Source organism: Polypterus senegalus, chromosome 12 (assembly GCF_016835505.1).
Source record: "Polypterus senegalus isolate Bchr_013 chromosome 12, ASM1683550v1, whole genome shotgun sequence".
Lineage (NCBI taxonomy): Eukaryota > Metazoa > Chordata > Cladistia > Polypteriformes > Polypteridae > Polypterus > Polypterus senegalus.
Genome location: NC_053165.1, coordinates 93196913 through 93214260, shown reverse-complemented (window position 1 = coordinate 93214260; position 17348 = coordinate 93196913). Strand labels below are relative to the sequence as shown.

The window sequence follows — 17348 nt, the reverse complement described above, 5'->3', positions numbered from 1 at the left end:
AGATGTGATGTTTGCTCTGAGGATGTTGATGGAGAAGTTTAGAGAAGGTGGCCAGATGGAGTTGTATTGTGTCTTTGTGGACCTGGAGAAAGTATATGACAGGGTGCTGAGAGAGGAGCTGTGGTATTGTATGAGGAAGTCGGGAGTGGCAGAGAAGTATGTAAGAGTGGTAGATTATATGTACAAGGGAAGTGCGACAGGAGGAGTGACAGATGCATTTCACATGGAGGTGGGATTACATTAGAGCTCGGCTCTGAGCCCTTTCTTATTTGCAATGGTGATGGACAGGTTGACAGGAGTCCCCGTGGACTATGATGTTTGCTGATGACATTGTGATCTGTAGCGATAGTAGGGAGCAGGTTGAGGAGACCCTGGAGAGGTGGAGATATGAGGAGGAGAGGAGAGGAATGAAGGTCAGTAGGACCACCAAGACAGAATACATGTGTGTGAATGAGAGGAAGGTCAGTGGAGTGGTGAGGATGAAGGGAGCAGAGTTAGCGAAGGTGGATGAGCTTAAATACTTGGGATCAACACTACAGAGGAATGGGGATTGTGGAAGAGAAGTGAAGAAGGGAGTGAAGGCAGGGTGGAATGAGTGGAGAAGAGTGTCAGGAGTGATTTGTGACAGACGGGTATCAGCAACATAGAAAGGGAAGGTCTACAGGACGGTAGTGAGACCAGCTGTGTTATATGGGTTGGAGATGGTGGCACTGACCAGAAAGCAGGAGACAGAGCTGGAGGTGGCAGAGTTAAAGATGCTAAGATTTGCATTGGGTGTGACGAGGATGGACAGGATCAGAAAAGAGTAACAGGCCATTCAGCCCAACAAGCTTGTCCATCCTGTTCACAGAGTTCTGCTCTCCACGACACTGGCCGTTTTTTTTATTCCATGTGTCTGTGGTTCTTTGTGCAAAGAAAAACTTTCTAACATTTCTGTGAAATCTGTCCTTAGGTTTCTAACTCTGTTCTTGTTCCACCATTTATTTTGAAGTAACACCTGGGATCAGCTGTACTGATTCCTTAGACCATCTTAAACCCCTCGATCACGCCACTTCTTTATCTCTTTGTTTAAAATTAAAACGTTCACCTATTTCAGTCCTCCTCATAACTCATCCCCACTAGTCCTGGAGTCAGCCTGGTCGCTCTTCTCTTGCACCTCTATGTCCTTTTTATTATGTCTGGAGACCAAACTTGTATACAGTACTTCAGGTGTGGCCTCGCTATAATATGTAGGAAGAAGACAATCCTGCAGTCACTGCCACTTATGAGATTCGTTTTGAGCTGCTGTGATGAACACTTTTCCTTCAGTGGGCCAAAGTCTAAGTAAACGTCACCATGAAAACGTTTATGGTCTGAAAGTTTTTCCCATCCAATGCACAAGTCCAACCAAGCAGCTTTAGTTTTATTTCCAAACTTTTTCTGGATCTCCTTATTCTGTTACTGGCTGTGTTGTGCTTCAGCTACAAGGTGTGAAGAACTAAGCCCAGGATGGGCTGCATGTTTGTCAGAAGGTATCCATGCAAAACTCAATACACCTTACCTGAAAGTCAGCTAGGCTGCCACATGAGTGTGTGTGTCAGAAAAAAACGTCAAGCAAAATCACTTCCTCTGCTTGTGGCTTTTTAGTATTAAAATGTCATCTCATTCCTAATCCTCTGAATCCAGACCAGGGTCACAAGGAGCCTGTTCCAGCTAGCAAAGGGCACAAGGGAGAAACAAACCCTAGCCGTCTATCACAGGGCGCACACACACACACAGGCCAATTTAGCATCATCAAGTCACCTAACCTGCATGCCTTTAGACAGTGGGAGGAAACCCACACAGACATGGGGCACAAACCCTGGTATCCTTACAGCAAGGCAGCAGGACTACCACTGTGCCACAATGCTGCCTTATTAACATGGTGCTGCTCTCAAACATTTGTTGGAATTAAATACATTACTACAAATGTTTGTGATACACCATCTGTTGGAATAACAAACAGACACACCGTTCAGTACCACCCTCTGGAATGACCCTCTATCTGCTGCAGCCAGGTGTTATGTGGGTGTCCTCTTGGCCTGGTCCAGCAACTCGGGTCCTTAATAATGACCATCCTGTGAGCTGGATCACCCTCGGGGAACTGTAGTGCTGTAACTGACGCTCCCTCAGAATGCAGGTAATGTGCTTTATTCGGGACTGAATGAGCAACACAAAGTCAAACCAGCAGTACCCAAGGATTCTCCAAAGAGACACAGTCACAGCCATTTGGTATGAGAGTCGTAAAAGATGTGTTAATGTTTGTGATGCATCTGTTGGAGTGATAAATGCAATGCATATGCTTCTGTTATATGCCATTTGGTATGGGTTTGTAAAAGGAGTGCTAATGTTTCTGATGTGCCATCTGTTGGAGTGATAAATGCAATGCATATGCTTCTGTTATATGTCATTTGGTATGGGTTTGTAAAATGAGTGTTAATGTTTATGATGAGCCATCTGTTCAAATGCAATGCATATGTCTCTATTATATGCCATTGGGTACAGATTCATAAAAAGAGTGTTAATGTTTGTGATGCACCATCTGTTGGAGTGATAAATGCAATGCATATGCTTCTGTTATATGCCATTTGGTATGGGTTTGTAAAAGGAGTGCTAATGTTTCTGATGTGCCATCTGTTGGAGTGATAAATGCAATGCATATGCTTCTGTTATATGCCATTTGGTATGGGATTTGTAAAAGCAGTGTTAATGTTTATGATGAGCCATCTGTTAGAAGGACAAACAACCTGACATCCTGCTATTCTGTGGAGCTTGATCTTGACTGCTGTCACTCTCTGGTTTCCGATTTGCAAAATTATTTTTTGTTTGTTTTTTCTCACGTTTATGTATACTTGCTGTTATTCAATTTATCTAATCCAGGTTGTTTACTTTATTTGCTTTTCTCTATCTTATTCATATAGTCAAAACGTGATTTTTGCTTCATACATGTTTATGCTTCGTACACTGAGGGTTTTCAAAATAGTTGCAGATACAGCTACTGGAATGATTTGATAATTATGTAAGAAGCGTGTACAAAAATTCCATAATTCAGATTAAGCAAACTCTTATGCGAATTTTGTTATTAAAGTTAATTTGGATCTTACATTCTTAGTAAATGTCCTTGCACACAGTTAGCTTCCTCTTCATTTCATTTAACTGTTAAAGATGGGGTAACGTTTTTCAGTAGGGTACCACCGATCGACAGACATAACCATCGATGTGTGCTGTGGAAGTGCATTTCGACAAAGCAGCACGAATCGGGAGGACGCCTGCAACTCGTCACGACGGACATCACACACCACGTGTGCATCCTGCCATTCGGTTTCACATGGGCTGCTAAATCAGTTGCTGCACCCTCTCTGATGAGCTCAGTTAGAATTAAATGCCGTCACTTATGAACAAACTTCAGTTCCGTAAGAGATCATCCGTACCTGATACTCTTGCGGAGTCCTGGAGATCAGGGGAACATCATCTTTGAAAGTTGCTAGGCGCTCTTTTTTCAGCCCGCACATTCAGAAGTGGCGTTAGAGTTCACAGTTTGTGTGAAATCAACACCTTCGTACGATTTACAAGAGTTAGAATCTATAATGCGAACACTGGCCATCCCCTACAAACGATCACTTATATAACAGGACAGTCTCACTACCCTCGCCTGCTTACGCAAATGCTGACTACGTCATCCGTCACTCCCTGTAGACATGGCGGTGTGAGTGGCGCGAGGCGGACGATTCATCGCAGGATGTTAAAGAGTACTGGATCAGCCAGTCTCAAAGCAGGTATATTTCTTTGGAAAGCAAATAACAAATATATTTTTAACACATCTTGATTCATTTCGGGGGCTGTTAGCCCGAGCGCATGTCCGGCCGTGTACAGAACGGTAGAACAATCGAGTGATGCACCGTTGCTTGGCAACGTTTCGACATATATGAATGTCTGCTCAGCGGGCGCCTTCATTTGACAGGTAGTGCCATCGGCCGTGAGGATGATGTGGTTGTGTGAGCTTGTGTTTTCGGCGCTGCACGACCACCTCTGGAGACTCTTCGCTTTCCTTTTTGGCGTCGAAAACACAAAGCATCCACCACAGGTCACTGCCCCGATTGATATCAGGTCGATCGAGACTTTATCTGCTCCATTAATGGCTGTTCCTTTGGAGATGGAAAGCATCTTGACTGTAGGGCTGTTCACCTTGTGGGTGTCCATGGCAGGTCTGTTTTTGTACACCAGCGTTGCGAAGAAGAAGGCCGGGATCGCAAAGGAAGAGGTGAGCGATGCGAGGTTTTACCATTCAGCACTGAGCAAATTTTAAACAGAGGGAACTATATATATATATTCTGTTATCTATTTAGCAAATGTTCGGCAAATATATTAGAAGTTGTAGGATCATGCGACTGGGTCCTGGAAGGGTCAGGGTGAGCGGTGCTGATAGACTGACTTTCCCATTGTGAGTCGTGCGCAAAAGTAATGCGGGTTGTTGTTGTGGACCGCTCTGCGTATTTGTGAGTGCTCAACTCTGCGACATTCATGTTCATATCCAGATTCTAAACGTGTAATGAGGCTGCAGCTTGGATTCCTGCACTTGGGCCAGAATTCCATTACAAACTACAAAAACTGTGCAAACTTTGTAACTTAGCCTGGCTTACTCTTTGTTTTATTTTACCACATGCATACAGTGTTTAACCAGTGGCGTTTGTCTTATTATGGGCGGTAATGCGCTGCTCACCTGCTTTTACCAGTGAAAAAAGAAATAGTAAACTTATTTGAAAAAGAATGATTAAGAGACCTGGAAAAGAGAGAGAGAGAGAGAGAGAGAGAGAGAGAGAGTGTAAGGCACTATATTATAAACAGAGAAAGACAGATGGATGATACTTATCCCCAAGGAGAAATTCAATTTGACAAAATTACAAATATATGTATATGTGTGTGTATAACATATAATAACACCCCAAAAAAAAAACACACACAAATAATTATGTCTTGAATAATAGAGAGATGCTGCTGTCCTCCCTGCGAGGAGTGTGCATGTTCTCTCCGTGTCTGCGTGGGTTTCCTTCGGGTGCTCCGGTTTCCTCCCACAGTCCAAAGACATGCAGGTTAGGTGGATTGGTGATCCTAAATTGTCCCTAGTGTGTGCTTGGTGTGTGGGTGTGTGTGTGTGTGCTGGCACCCTGCCCGGGGTTTGTTTCCTGCCTTGTGCCCTGTGTTGGCTGGGATTGGCTCCAGCAGACCCCCGTGACCCTGTAGTTAGGATGTAGTGGGTTGGATGATGGATGGATGGATGGATAATATTGTGATGGACTGACAGAGTTTGTTCCTGCCTTGTGCCCTGCTAGCTACAAAAGGCTCCAGCACCTTCCCCTGAGCCCTGTCCCCCATGATTAAATGGGTTAGAAAATCACATGACAATAATAATAATAATAATAATAATAATAATAATAATAGATGTGTAAAGGCACTGTAAAAATAGGGATGGTAGATATATTATGACATTCTATACATAGCTAGTTTTGTAAAGGCACTGTATAGATAGAGAGATAGATGGTATAGTAGGCAAGATTAAATAATTTATTAACAAGAAAGGAATTAGACAGACAGATGTGTAAGGTACTGTTTGATGAGAGAATGTCAAAATATCTATATTAAATAAAAAAATATATAAGCTTATTACAAAATCCGAATAGTTTGTATTCAATTATGGGAAAATGGAGTTAGGGAGGGGTGCAAATTATCTTAGTAAATGACTTTCACAAATATTAAGTAAATATTCAATATTTAAACTAAGCTTTATAATATTTAAAAAATAGCAGTTTTACAGCAGCTGTTCTACTTTTCTACAAATATTCGCCCTGGTAGCATTGTTACAAATTGATTTTTAGTTGTCCTTCATCAATGGCACACAGCCCTCCCTTCACTCCGCGCACTTTTTCCGATTCTCCAGTATTACACCTTACCTTATGATATGTAAGTTCAAGTCTTATTCTGGATGTGAAATAAAATTTGAAAGTAAAGATCACATCATCTGGTAGTGTGCCCGTCTGTTTATTATTATGGCTTTTTAGTATGGCTAAGTTTGCTTGGTTTGAATAGGATCCTTGGATTTTATTTTTTCATTTATTTCATGTATTTATTCTTTCATTTATTTTTTTGTCTTGTTCTACTTAAATATCCGTGTGGAACAAGATGTATACTTTGACATACATCTGCCTTTTTTACTGCCTCCAAATTCCTACCCTTGGTCCTGAACCATTAGCAGGACATCTGCTCCCGCAGGTTGCCAGGCTGCTTGTGACAAAAGCACAACTGTTTCTGGCCAGGGGTCCTCAAGTTTGGTCCTGGGGGGTCGCTGTGCCTGTAGGTTTTCTGTTAGACTCTGTTACTTAACTCTAAGTCAGATATTGTCACTAAGGCTGTTCTGTTGCGTCATTTTATTGAACTCGTTTGCTGAGATCCCCAATGCTTTGCAGTGATCCTGCACCAGGAAACATCTCAGTCCACGACTCTGCACTGGGGTGAGTGGGCCAGTGGTCAGCCGAGACCCCGCGGCGTGTGTCTCCGTGGCTAGGGTTGTGCAGAGTCTGCTGCTGAATACTGCGAGCAGGGCCCGCCCCAGTGATGTCAGGCTGCAGTGACGTGGACCTATGTGTTCACGGGCCGGGCTTCCCTCACTTTGTCACGTGTTCTTGTCGCGTCATCCCCACGTCATGCTGGGCATCTCAGGCGCAAAACAAATTGTGAACCCGTTGGCAATGCTCAAGAAAAACTGAAAGTCCTTCCCTTTGAATGGGAATCTAGTGGTGGTAAAGTCTAGGTAAGGAGCTTTGTTAAACATTACTTAATGACCGACCATAATTAATTAATTACATTTATATAGTGCTCTTCTGGCTACACAAAGTGCTAAGACAAGAGTTGAACTTCTTCAACAACCACAAATGTGCAGCACCCACCTGTATTACACAATGGCAGCCATTTTGGCAGCAGTATGCCCACCACACATTACGTGTTCGGTGGTGAAGGGGGTGAGAGATCGCTAACCAATTAGAGATGATTAGAGGGGCCGGAATGACTGGGTCATAGTGGGCAAGTCTGGACCTCGGTCTGACTTCTCATTAGAATTAATGGCACCATTTTTTACGATACAGTGCCTCCATCACGGCACTGGGGCATTGGGATCTCTTCCAGCAGAAACCCAAGCTTTTCTTAGATCAGGCGTGGGCCGCAGTGGCTGCAGGTTTTCATGCCAACCCAATTGCTTTAATTAGAAGCCAATCCTTGCCAGTCTCATACCTTATTTAATTTTATGGCCTGTTAGTGTGCAATGTCAAGTTCTTGTATCGTAGATTGTTTTTCCTTTCCAAGGATATCATCCAAATGATTTGAAGCCTAAAATAAATCTTTTTCAGTCTGTCTCCTTTTTCACTCAAGTGTTTTATTAAACCAAATAGTGCAGGATGAATCCACACAGAAGTAAATGGAAACAAGTGAGATGGGGAACTGCTGGCTCCTTTGTCATTTACATGTTATTTCTAATAAGGAGCCATTTAATGCAGCTGATTAAGACTGAAATAAACAATTACGGGTGGGGAGCCTTAACAAGCGAGACCACTAAAATGAAGCACTTGAGCAATAAGCACTTCATCAGCAATAACTGTAGCCCTCCAGGGCCGACACTGCCCACCTCTGTCCTGGATGATCTCCCATCCAAGTAGCAGCTGGGCCCAAACCTCCTTAGCTTCAGGTGGATGACCTCCTCTGAGCCGCATGTGCTATGGCTGCTGGATCTGATTAGGGCTTCTTATAACGACTAATGTGTCTAAATTATATAAAAAAAGAAATCCTGGAGAGAAACACAAGGGCATCGAGACGTGATCTTCACGTTAAGATCACGGAAGACATTTAAAAGAAACCGCGAGATGAAAGAGATTGGCCACAGAGCGTCATGCAGGGACCTGAAACATGAGACTTTGTGCCAAGAGACTGACCCAGGACCGTCTCGCGATGACGTGGAACATGAGATTCTCGCAAGACACGCCGTACTTACAATTAATATCAAATAAGCCAAGAGGCAGCAAAACTACCAGTCGTCTAAAGGATTTGAGCACACACAGATCCAGGGCTCTCAGCGAATGTAAAGCGTATAAAGACAATATGTTTTAAATGAAACGGCGACGTCTAAGTGAAGAAGAAAGCAACGCAGAGAAAAGAGACTCAAAAGCATTGGAGAGAAAAAAAGAGCAAAAAAGATAAAGAATAATCGAGGTGCAAATTCAGAAAATAGGGAAAGTAATTATCAGCCCGGAACAAGTGGAACTGAAAAAAAAGCGGGTCCAATCGGGCTCGGAATTAAAAGACAAAGTAGAACTTCATAAAGACGTTCACAAACGTTGGCGCTAAACACACGCAGAGCAGGTTAGAGATTATGAAAGCAGTGGAATTAGAAAGGCTCAAAAAAAACGTTGGCGCTCTGCTCATGTGGAGAAAGTTAAAGGATATGAAAGTAGGAAAATTAGAAAGTATAAAAAAAGAAAGTAAAGATCGTAGGAGCGCAAACAAACATTTAACTATGCACCAGTCTTAACTTTGGTTTTGTACAAAACTCCCTGCACTATTGCACCTTAACACTTAATTCTACTTTATTCACATAATTTGACTTATTTATTATGTTCTGCTATACTGTTATCTTTCAATCTATGACTTTATGTTAATCTAACTGATATTCTACTAACTTTGCACAGTTTTTGATAAGCGGATCAGGATGCATTTCACTGCGTGTTGTCCTGTATAACTATGCATGTGACAAAGAATCTTGAGAATTTCAAAGACGGAGTTTACCGCACATGCATTTATTAGTTAATTTGTAAAAAAAAAAAATTTATTAACTGCTGCTGATGAAGATCGTTTTCTCTGTGCTGAAATTCCAAACAGAGAAAGCTATCCTGAATTACGGTACAAAGTCATCAAACACAAGTCTCACTGACCTCATTTAAAAGATTCAGCATATTAGGACTCGCAAGATTACAAATAGATAGATAGATAGATAGATAGATAGATAGATAGATATTAATGTTAGTATAGTAGGCAGGATAGATAGATAGATAGATAGATAGATATGAAAGGCACTATATGATAGATAGATAGATAGATAGATAGATAGATATTAATGTTAGTATAGTAGGCAGGATAGATAGATAGATAGATATTAATGTTAGTATAGTAGGCAGGATAGATAGATAGATAGATAGATAGATAGAAAGGCACTATATCAGATAGATAGATAGATAGATAGATAGATAGATAGATACTTTATTAATCCCAAGGGGAAATTCACATAATCCAGCAGTAGTATACTGATACAAAGAAACAATATTAAATATTGTTTTTACAGAAGTTCCGAGATAAAAGTGAAACTAATGAAAAAGCGACAATTCAAAGAAAAAAAAAAATTTTAAAGTGTGTATCTGGAAAACCAAACATGGGGGTTGACAAGCGAAGCGAGCAGGGGGCGAAGCCCCCTAGTTATTTTTAAACTAATCTTGTCAACCTTCATGCATTTCAAGTAAAGATGGGCACCATTTTTGAGTTCTGGGAACACAAAATGCATTTTCCGTTGAAATTAATTGTAATTAGGTTATGGAAATTCTTTATATGTTGGAATCTTCGGGAATGGATTGTGGAAGCGTATTAACTCCATACCCATTGAATTAAGATCCAATCCTTAAGATGTCCACTCACGCTGAATGCCACCACAGTTTGTCGTCTCGTACTTTAGTGATTGCAATACGACGCACACGTGAAAAAGGAGGCAGTCTGATCTATTTTAGGTTGGGAAGAACTTGTATAGAGCAGGGAGAGAGAGATCTTCCATTCGCTTGTACTTGTACGTACGTACACTTAGTAGCAGATACTTTGAAACTTCTACTTGAGTAGTTTGCTCGTGGGCCACTTTTACTTTTACTTGAGTTACTTTCCAAATGGTAACTCTGCCTTAACTCAGATATGTTTGTAATAAGAGCCTGGTTAGAACTCGCTGACCTACTGGACATCATACACAATGAAACAAACATCTGAACAATGTCTGAAGAATTGCTTACATTTTCGAATGTACTGCATTGAGGGATTTGTGTACTATCTCCTCGGATGGCCCAGGTACAATGCTGGGAGTTGTACAGTGGAAAGATCATCCTGCCTAATTAACACAATTGAGTCAAAGCCACGACGACTACAAAATAACCACAGCGACAAAAAACAATCAGCCACAACGCAAATAAGAAATCTACACTTGGCTTCACCATACAAATCACAAACAGGCTGCGTTGGGAGACCCAAAGTTAAAGCTGACAGAGATAATTACAGCAGTCAGCCGAGCCGTTATCTTCTCCAGATGTTGTTGGAGTGTGCAGAAGTTTGGAGTGGGGAACATGATGGAGGGGCCGCAATCTAGAAGTGTCCGAACAGCCGGTCTGGTGCTCCAGCATGTCCGAGGGTCCTGCAGTTGTTGGGTTTCAAAGCTTTTTGTAACACTGTAACAGAATTGCATTGTATTAATACAATAAACCAGTCAGTTTCTGCACGTCCTTTTCCAGACGTCTCTCTTTGGAAGGTCTGAGGGTCAACTTTCTCCTGGTAGAGCCCATAAAATGCTTTCTTTGGGATTTGTCCAGTAGCAGAATGAACACAAAGGCAAGTAATGCGTAACAAAAGGAAAAATGAGCACTGCAGTATAGTGATATCGATAATAATAATCAAATTCAAATATGTATAGTGATAGCAATAATAATCAAATGAAAATACAGTACCTCACAAAAGTGAGTGCACCCCTCACATTTTTGTAAATATTTTATTATATCTTTTCATGGGACAACACTGAAGATGTGACACTTTGATCCAATGTAAAGTAGTCCGTGTACAGCTTGTATAACAGTGTAAATTTGCTGTCCCCTCAAAATAACTCAACGCACAGCCTTTAATGTCTAAACCGGTGGCAACAAAAGTGAGTACACCCCTAAAGTGAAAAATGTCCAAATTGTGCCCAGAGTGTCAATAGTTTGTGTGGCCACCATTATTTTTCCAGCACTGCCTTAACTCTCTTGGGCATGGAGTTCACATGAGCTTCACAGGTTGCCACTGGAATCCTCTTCCACTCCTCCATGATGGAGCTGGTGGGTGTTAGAGACCTTGCGCTCCTCCACCTTCCATTTCAGGATGCCCCACAGATGCTCAATAGGGTTTAGGTCTGGACTTATGCTTGACCAGTCCAGCAGCTTTACCCTCAGTGGTTGTCTTGGAGGTGTGTTTGGGGTCGTTATCATGTTGGACTACTGCCCTGCGGCCCAGTTTCTGAAGGGAGAGGATCACGCTCTGCTTCAGTATGTCGCAGTACATGTTGGCATTCATGGTTCCCTCGATGAACTGTAGCTCCCCAGTGCCAGCAGCACTCATGCAGCCCCAAACCATGACACTCTCACCACCATTCTTGACTGTTGGCAAGACACACTTGTGTTTGTACTCCTCACCTGGTTGCTGCCACACACGCTTGACACCATCTGAACCAAATTAGTCTTGGTCTCATCAGGACCACCGGACATGGCTCCAGTAATCCATGTCCTTAGTTTGCTTGTCTTAAGCAAACTGCGGGCTTTCTTGTGCATCATCTTTAGAAGAGTCTTCCTTCTCGGACGACAGCCCTGCAGACTAATTTGATGCAGTGTGCGGCGGGCGTATGGCCTGAGCACTGCCAGGCTGACCCCCCACCCCTTCAACTTCTGCAGCAATGCTGGCATCACTCATACGTCTATTTTCAAAAGACAACCTCTGGATATGACTTTGAGTTCTTTGGTCTACCGTGGCGAGGCCTGTTCTGAGTGGAACCTGTCCTGTTAAACCTGTTGCTGTACGGTCTTGGCCACCGTGCTGCAGCTCAGTTTCAGGGTGTTGGCGATCTTCTTATAGCCTCGGCCATCTTTATGTAGAGCAGCAATTCTTTTTTCAGATCCTCAGAGCTACTTTGCCATGAGGTGCCATGTTGAACTTCCAGTGACCAGTATGAGAGAGTGTGTGAGCGATAACACCGAATTTAACACACCTGCTCCCCATTCACACCTGAGACCTTGTAACACTAACGAGTCACATGACACCGGGGAGGGAAAATGGCTAATTGGGCACAATTTGGACATTTTTCACTTTAGGGGTGTACTCACTTTTGTTGCCAGCGGTTTAGACATTAATGGCTGTGTGTTGAGTTATTTTGAGGGGACAGCAAATTTACACTGTTATACAAGCTGTACACGGACTACTTTACGTTGTAATAAAGTGTCATATCTTCAGTGTTGTCCCATGAGAAGATAATAAAATATTTACAAAAATGTGAGGGATGTACTCACTTTTGTGAGATACTGTATATATTGTACAGTATATTATATATAAAAGTGTAATATTTCACAAGCAGGCTACACTTTCTGTACACTTTTTGTGTTGTAGGTTTAATGTTAACTGCCACCATCATTCTACTCTCCATAACCCATGACGACAAAGTGGAGACATGTTTTCGAATTGTTTGCAAATTTACTGAAAATCAAAAACTGAAATCTCTCCTTCATTTAAGTATTTAAGCCCTAGTAATTTGTAGAAGCCCTTTTGTCACAAATTCCAGTTTGGAGTCTCCTGGGGGTAAGTCTTTGCAAGCTTTGTCCATCTGGGAGTTTGCCCCATTCCTCCTGGCAGATTCTCTTGGATGGCAAGTGCCTGTAATCTTCCATGTTCAGGTCTATCCAGAGATGTTCTATGGGGTTTAAGTCTGGGCTTTGGCTGGACCACTCAAGGACAGCGAGAGACTTGAACTGAAGTCACTCCACTTCATCTTTTGGGTTGTGGTCTTCCTGCATGTCCCATGACATGAAATGGAAAATGCGCATGAGGTCGTGTCACTCCCAATTCCTTCTCCAGTTTATCCTTAAAATGTATGTCCCTATTTAAGGCACACACGAGTAAATACTGTTTCATTTGTTTATAAGTTTGGATGGTGGCATCATCATTGGCACCATTTTGTAAGATTATACTTTCTCTGGTGGTGCTGTTTTGTGTTTCTGATTGTCACGAGTGCCTTAATTTCCTGTGTCAGGACCCTATGGCGCTGTGGTTGCCACTTTTATAAAAACTCCCTAATTGTGGACGAGAACTCTAGTCACATTCTGATTACAGCTAAGTCTAAAACTGCAATGTGAATGGTGAAAACATGAGCGTATGTGGACGAAGACTCAATAGTCACGTTATGATTTACAACCAAGTCTAAAACTGTAATGTAAATGGTGAAAACATGAGCGTATGTGGACGAAGACTCAATAGTCACGTTATGATTTACAACCAAGTCTAAAACTGTAATGTAAATGGTGAAAACATGAGCGTATGTGGACGAAGACTCGATAGTCACATTCTGATTTACAGTCAAGTCTAAAACGGCAATGTGAATGGTGAAAACATGAGCGTATGTGGACAAGAACTCTATGGTCACGTTATGATTTACAGCCAAGTCTAAAACTGCAATGTGAATGGTGAAAACATGAGCGTATGTGGACAAGAACTCTATGGTCACGTTATGATTTACAGCCAAGTCTAAAACTGCAATGTGAATGGTGAAAACATGAGCGTATGTGGACAAGAAGTCTATGGTCACGTTATGATTTACAGTCAAGGACAAAACTGCAATGTGAATAGAGAAGACATGAGTGTATGTGGACGAAGACTCAATATATTTGTCACGTTATGATTTTTTTGTGCTTATTATGTGGCACTTCCTTGATTGGATCCTGCTCTACAATGTTCCATTCCTTGACTGGTCACCTTTCATGGAAGAAAACCATATTTTAACATGGTGGACACAGAGGAGTTGCTTCCCATCCTGCTTGTTGTGCTGAATGTAAATTGCATTTTGTACAGTTAGGATGCTGCATACATGTACAAGATAATTTACCGGTTGCTGCAGTTTTGTGATAAATCCCGTGGATGGCAGTGTTATTGTCCTGGTGCATGCATGCCTAGTGTAGGTGAACATGTCCTGTATATCATATGTTTTCGGTTGTTTTAGTGCGGTTGGAGATACTTTCATAGATGAATTGAAAACTCTAATATGGACTTAGATAATTTATGTTTAAAAACACTGCTTTTAAATCAAAATGTAGAGGTGTAGATGTAGCCTTAAGTGTTTCAGGCACTGCAATGTTCTGGTTGTTTTTCTGTAACACCGTTCAAAGAATGGCAGACATCTTTTGTTAGTCTTTGTTCTAACCTGTCCAAGAGGACTTTAATGGAAAGTCCTTATTAACCTAACCTAACCATAACATGCCATGTCATTTTCTAACCCGCTCAATTCAGACTACGGTTGTAGGGGATGCTAGAGTCCCAGCAAGCATAGGGTGTAAGGTAGGAACAAAGCCTGGACAGGGTGCCAGTCCACCGCAGGGTAAAAACACACACACCAACCCCAGCCACACACTAGGCCAATTTAGCATCTCCGGTTCCCCTAACCTACAGGCCTTTGGATTGTGGGAGGAAACAGGAGCACCTGGAGGAAACCCACACACACACGGGGAGAACATGCAAACTCCACACAGGGAAGACCCGGAAAATGAAACTAGGTCTCCATACTGCGAGGCAGAAATGCTAGCACTGAGCCACCATGCCACCCTCAACCACAACAGTTTTATGTCATCATTTTTATCTGCTGATTGCCCAAAACACACAAGGAGGCATTTCAGTGTGAAGTCCAACCTCAAATGTGTCATATAACTACAGATCAACCGACAAGTCTGTCAGCCACAGTCTAGTTATGGCAGCCCATCAGCTTTTATTGGCGTGTTGAGTAATGGGGCCCTCCTTCATCCTGAAACACACATTCCTTTTCCTAGCTTATCATATCAGCTCCCTTATCATCAAGTCAGCTGCTCCTGAGCCCTTTTTTAATTACCTTTTGATTGGCACAGTGAGCAAATGTGCACTCTGTCACTAGCCCTGTGATGTTGGGACTTTCCCTAACGCCCATAAGGTGATCCTGCAAGCCATTGGACAAATGGCTTCATTGCGGTCACTCTTTTTACAAAGTAACTTGAACATGGTTATGTTAACTACTGCATTGAGCTGGTTGGTTGGACATCCTGTATTTCTGGTTACTACCCCGTATATCAGCTTCAATTTATTGTCCAGTGTGGTCAGTAAATAGTGAATTATGGGGTGCCAACCCAGCTCTCTCCATTTACTTGTAAGGAAAACAAAAACATCGCACTATGGCGTTCAGAAAAGGCCTCCCTGTAACAGTTGGGCTGGTTTAAGTACTTTTACATACAGTTTGTGAGCAGGCTGTGGTCACTTGAACCAGAAGTGACACCTCCTTCTAGTTTAGGGGTATCCAGCTCTGGTCCTGGTGGGCCGCAGTGGCTGCAGTTTTCACTGCTAATGAACTCCTTTTCCCTTCGTTTTAATGGCCCATCTTTAAGGATTCAGTCCTCTGAGTTGATTTGTTTCTTCATTAAATGGCAGCCAAACAGAAATGAGATGTGAAAAAAGCCGACAGATGACCAGCTAAACTGGAACGTCAAACTCCGGCCAGTTTCACTCCAACCAGTTTCTTAATGAGAAGCCGATTCTTGCTGTTAATTAAAGCCGTTATTGAATATCAGGACTTGTTGCTGTTCTCATTCTGCCACAGCAGACCACCGTCAAAATGTTTTGGTGACCTGAGCAGCCCAACATGACCGAGACCTTCACCTTTCTTTATGGCGCTTTTCCACTGCATAGTACGGCATGACACGGTTCAGTTCAGCTCACTTTTGGGGCGTTTTCCACTGGGAACAGTACCTGGTACCTGGTCCTTTTTTTAGTACCACCTCAGCCGAGGTTCCAAGCGCCGAACCGTTACCAAAACGTGACGTGTAAACTCTGCTGGTCACTGATTGGCCGGAATCGTCATTACTGCGTCACTGGCTATTCTTTTCTTTAAAGGTACACACACGTGGAAGTTTGTGTCCCGTCTCTCCATCGCTGGACGCAGTTTTTTTGCATAAGTGGATGGATGTTTCTTCAGACATTCGAAAGTTCTCCAGCCACTGAGTGTTTGTAAAACCGGGAACAATCACATCCCACCATGCCACTGGCAGTTAAGTTCATTTTATGCTTTGCAACAGTGATAAAAGTTAGCTAGTGATGTGCTTTTTTTAGATGCTTACCCTTGCGCGTCGTCAAGCTAAAGTGTTGTCGTTGTCTGCGTGTTGTTGTAAAAGTTCCACGGTGTCACGGCAATAGAGGCGGCGCAACTATAACGACACGTGGATAATCCCGCCCACTCTAAAGCGGTACTAAACTGCAGTCGAAACGCAAACCGAGCCGAACTGAGCCGAACCAAGGTGAGCTGTACTGAACCGTGCTGTGCCGTACTATGCAGTGGAAAAGCGCCTTTTATTTCCAGGTTAGCTGGTCATGTTGCAACTTGTTTTGTATCTCATTATTATTTGGCTGCTCATTAAGGAAAAAGAAACAACTAAGGGTGTCCGAGTCACGTCAGTTAAAACAAAGGCAAAATGAGTTAATCAGAATCAAGAATGGCTCACTAATTAAGATGATGGTTAGAATGAAAACCTGCAGCCCACCAGGACCGGAGTTGGACACCCCTGTTCTAGTTGGTATCGGTTTAATTACCCATGGACTGGATGTGGCGGAGTCATTTGCCTTCAGATTGAAGGCTAGAAGTCCACATAACAAGCATTATCAAATTCTTCCATGTGAAGCCTGAAAATCGACGACTAATTAGGACAATTCATGTTAGGTAGAATACCTAGAGTGGCCTTGGCACCCCTGCAGATTTTGGTTTTTTTTTCTCCAGCCATCTGGAGTTTTCTTTTTGTTTTTTCTGTCCTCCCTGGCCATTGGACCATACTTTTATTCTAAGTTAATTAGTATTGCCTAATTTTATTCTTAAATTTTGTCTTTTTATCTTTCCTCATCCTGTAAAGCACTTTGAGTGACATCATTTGTATGAAAATCCATCCATCCATCCATTCATCCATTATCCAACCCGCTATATCCTAGCTACAGGGTCACGGGGGTCTGCTGGAGCCAATCCCAGCCAATACAGGGCGCAAGGCAGGAAACAAACCTCAGGCAGGACGCCAGCCCACCGCAGTTGTATGAAAATGTGCTATAGAAATAAATACTGTTGCTGTTGTTCAGTGGGTGGTTTCTCTATATTGTGGAAGAAGAAGAAGACAAGACAGTTAGTGGCAGTACCCCCTCTTGGCTTAGGGTGGTAACACGTACCTGTGAGGAAGTCGGAGGGTGACCCTGTGACACAC

The 17348-nt window shown here is 42.6% G+C and overlaps 2 protein-coding genes across 7 annotated transcripts in view; one reads left to right on the top strand and one right to left on the bottom strand.

Annotated features, from left to right (window-relative positions):
• LOC120540501 (nuclear receptor subfamily 5 group A member 2-like) overlaps window positions 1-17348 on the bottom strand; it is a 112095-nt gene that overhangs the window by 28007 nt on the left and 66740 nt on the right. The gene's annotated exons all lie outside the window — the stretch shown is intronic.
• LOC120541374 (probable DNA double-strand break repair Rad50 ATPase) overlaps window positions 1-17348 on the top strand; it is a 67152-nt gene that overhangs the window by 27866 nt on the left and 21938 nt on the right. Inside the window, exon 1 of one of the 6 annotated variants that reach the window (XM_039772937.1) lies at window positions 3719-3794. The exons of 3 other annotated variants lie outside the window; for them this stretch is intronic. Coding sequence is in view for 1 of the 3 variants with exons in the window: in XM_039772931.1 (XP_039628865.1) it covers window positions 4001-4279 (279 nt within the window). In the remaining 2 variants the exon portion in view is untranslated. 2 more of the 6 variants (XM_039772931.1, XM_039772938.1) reach the window with 2 other exon arrangements.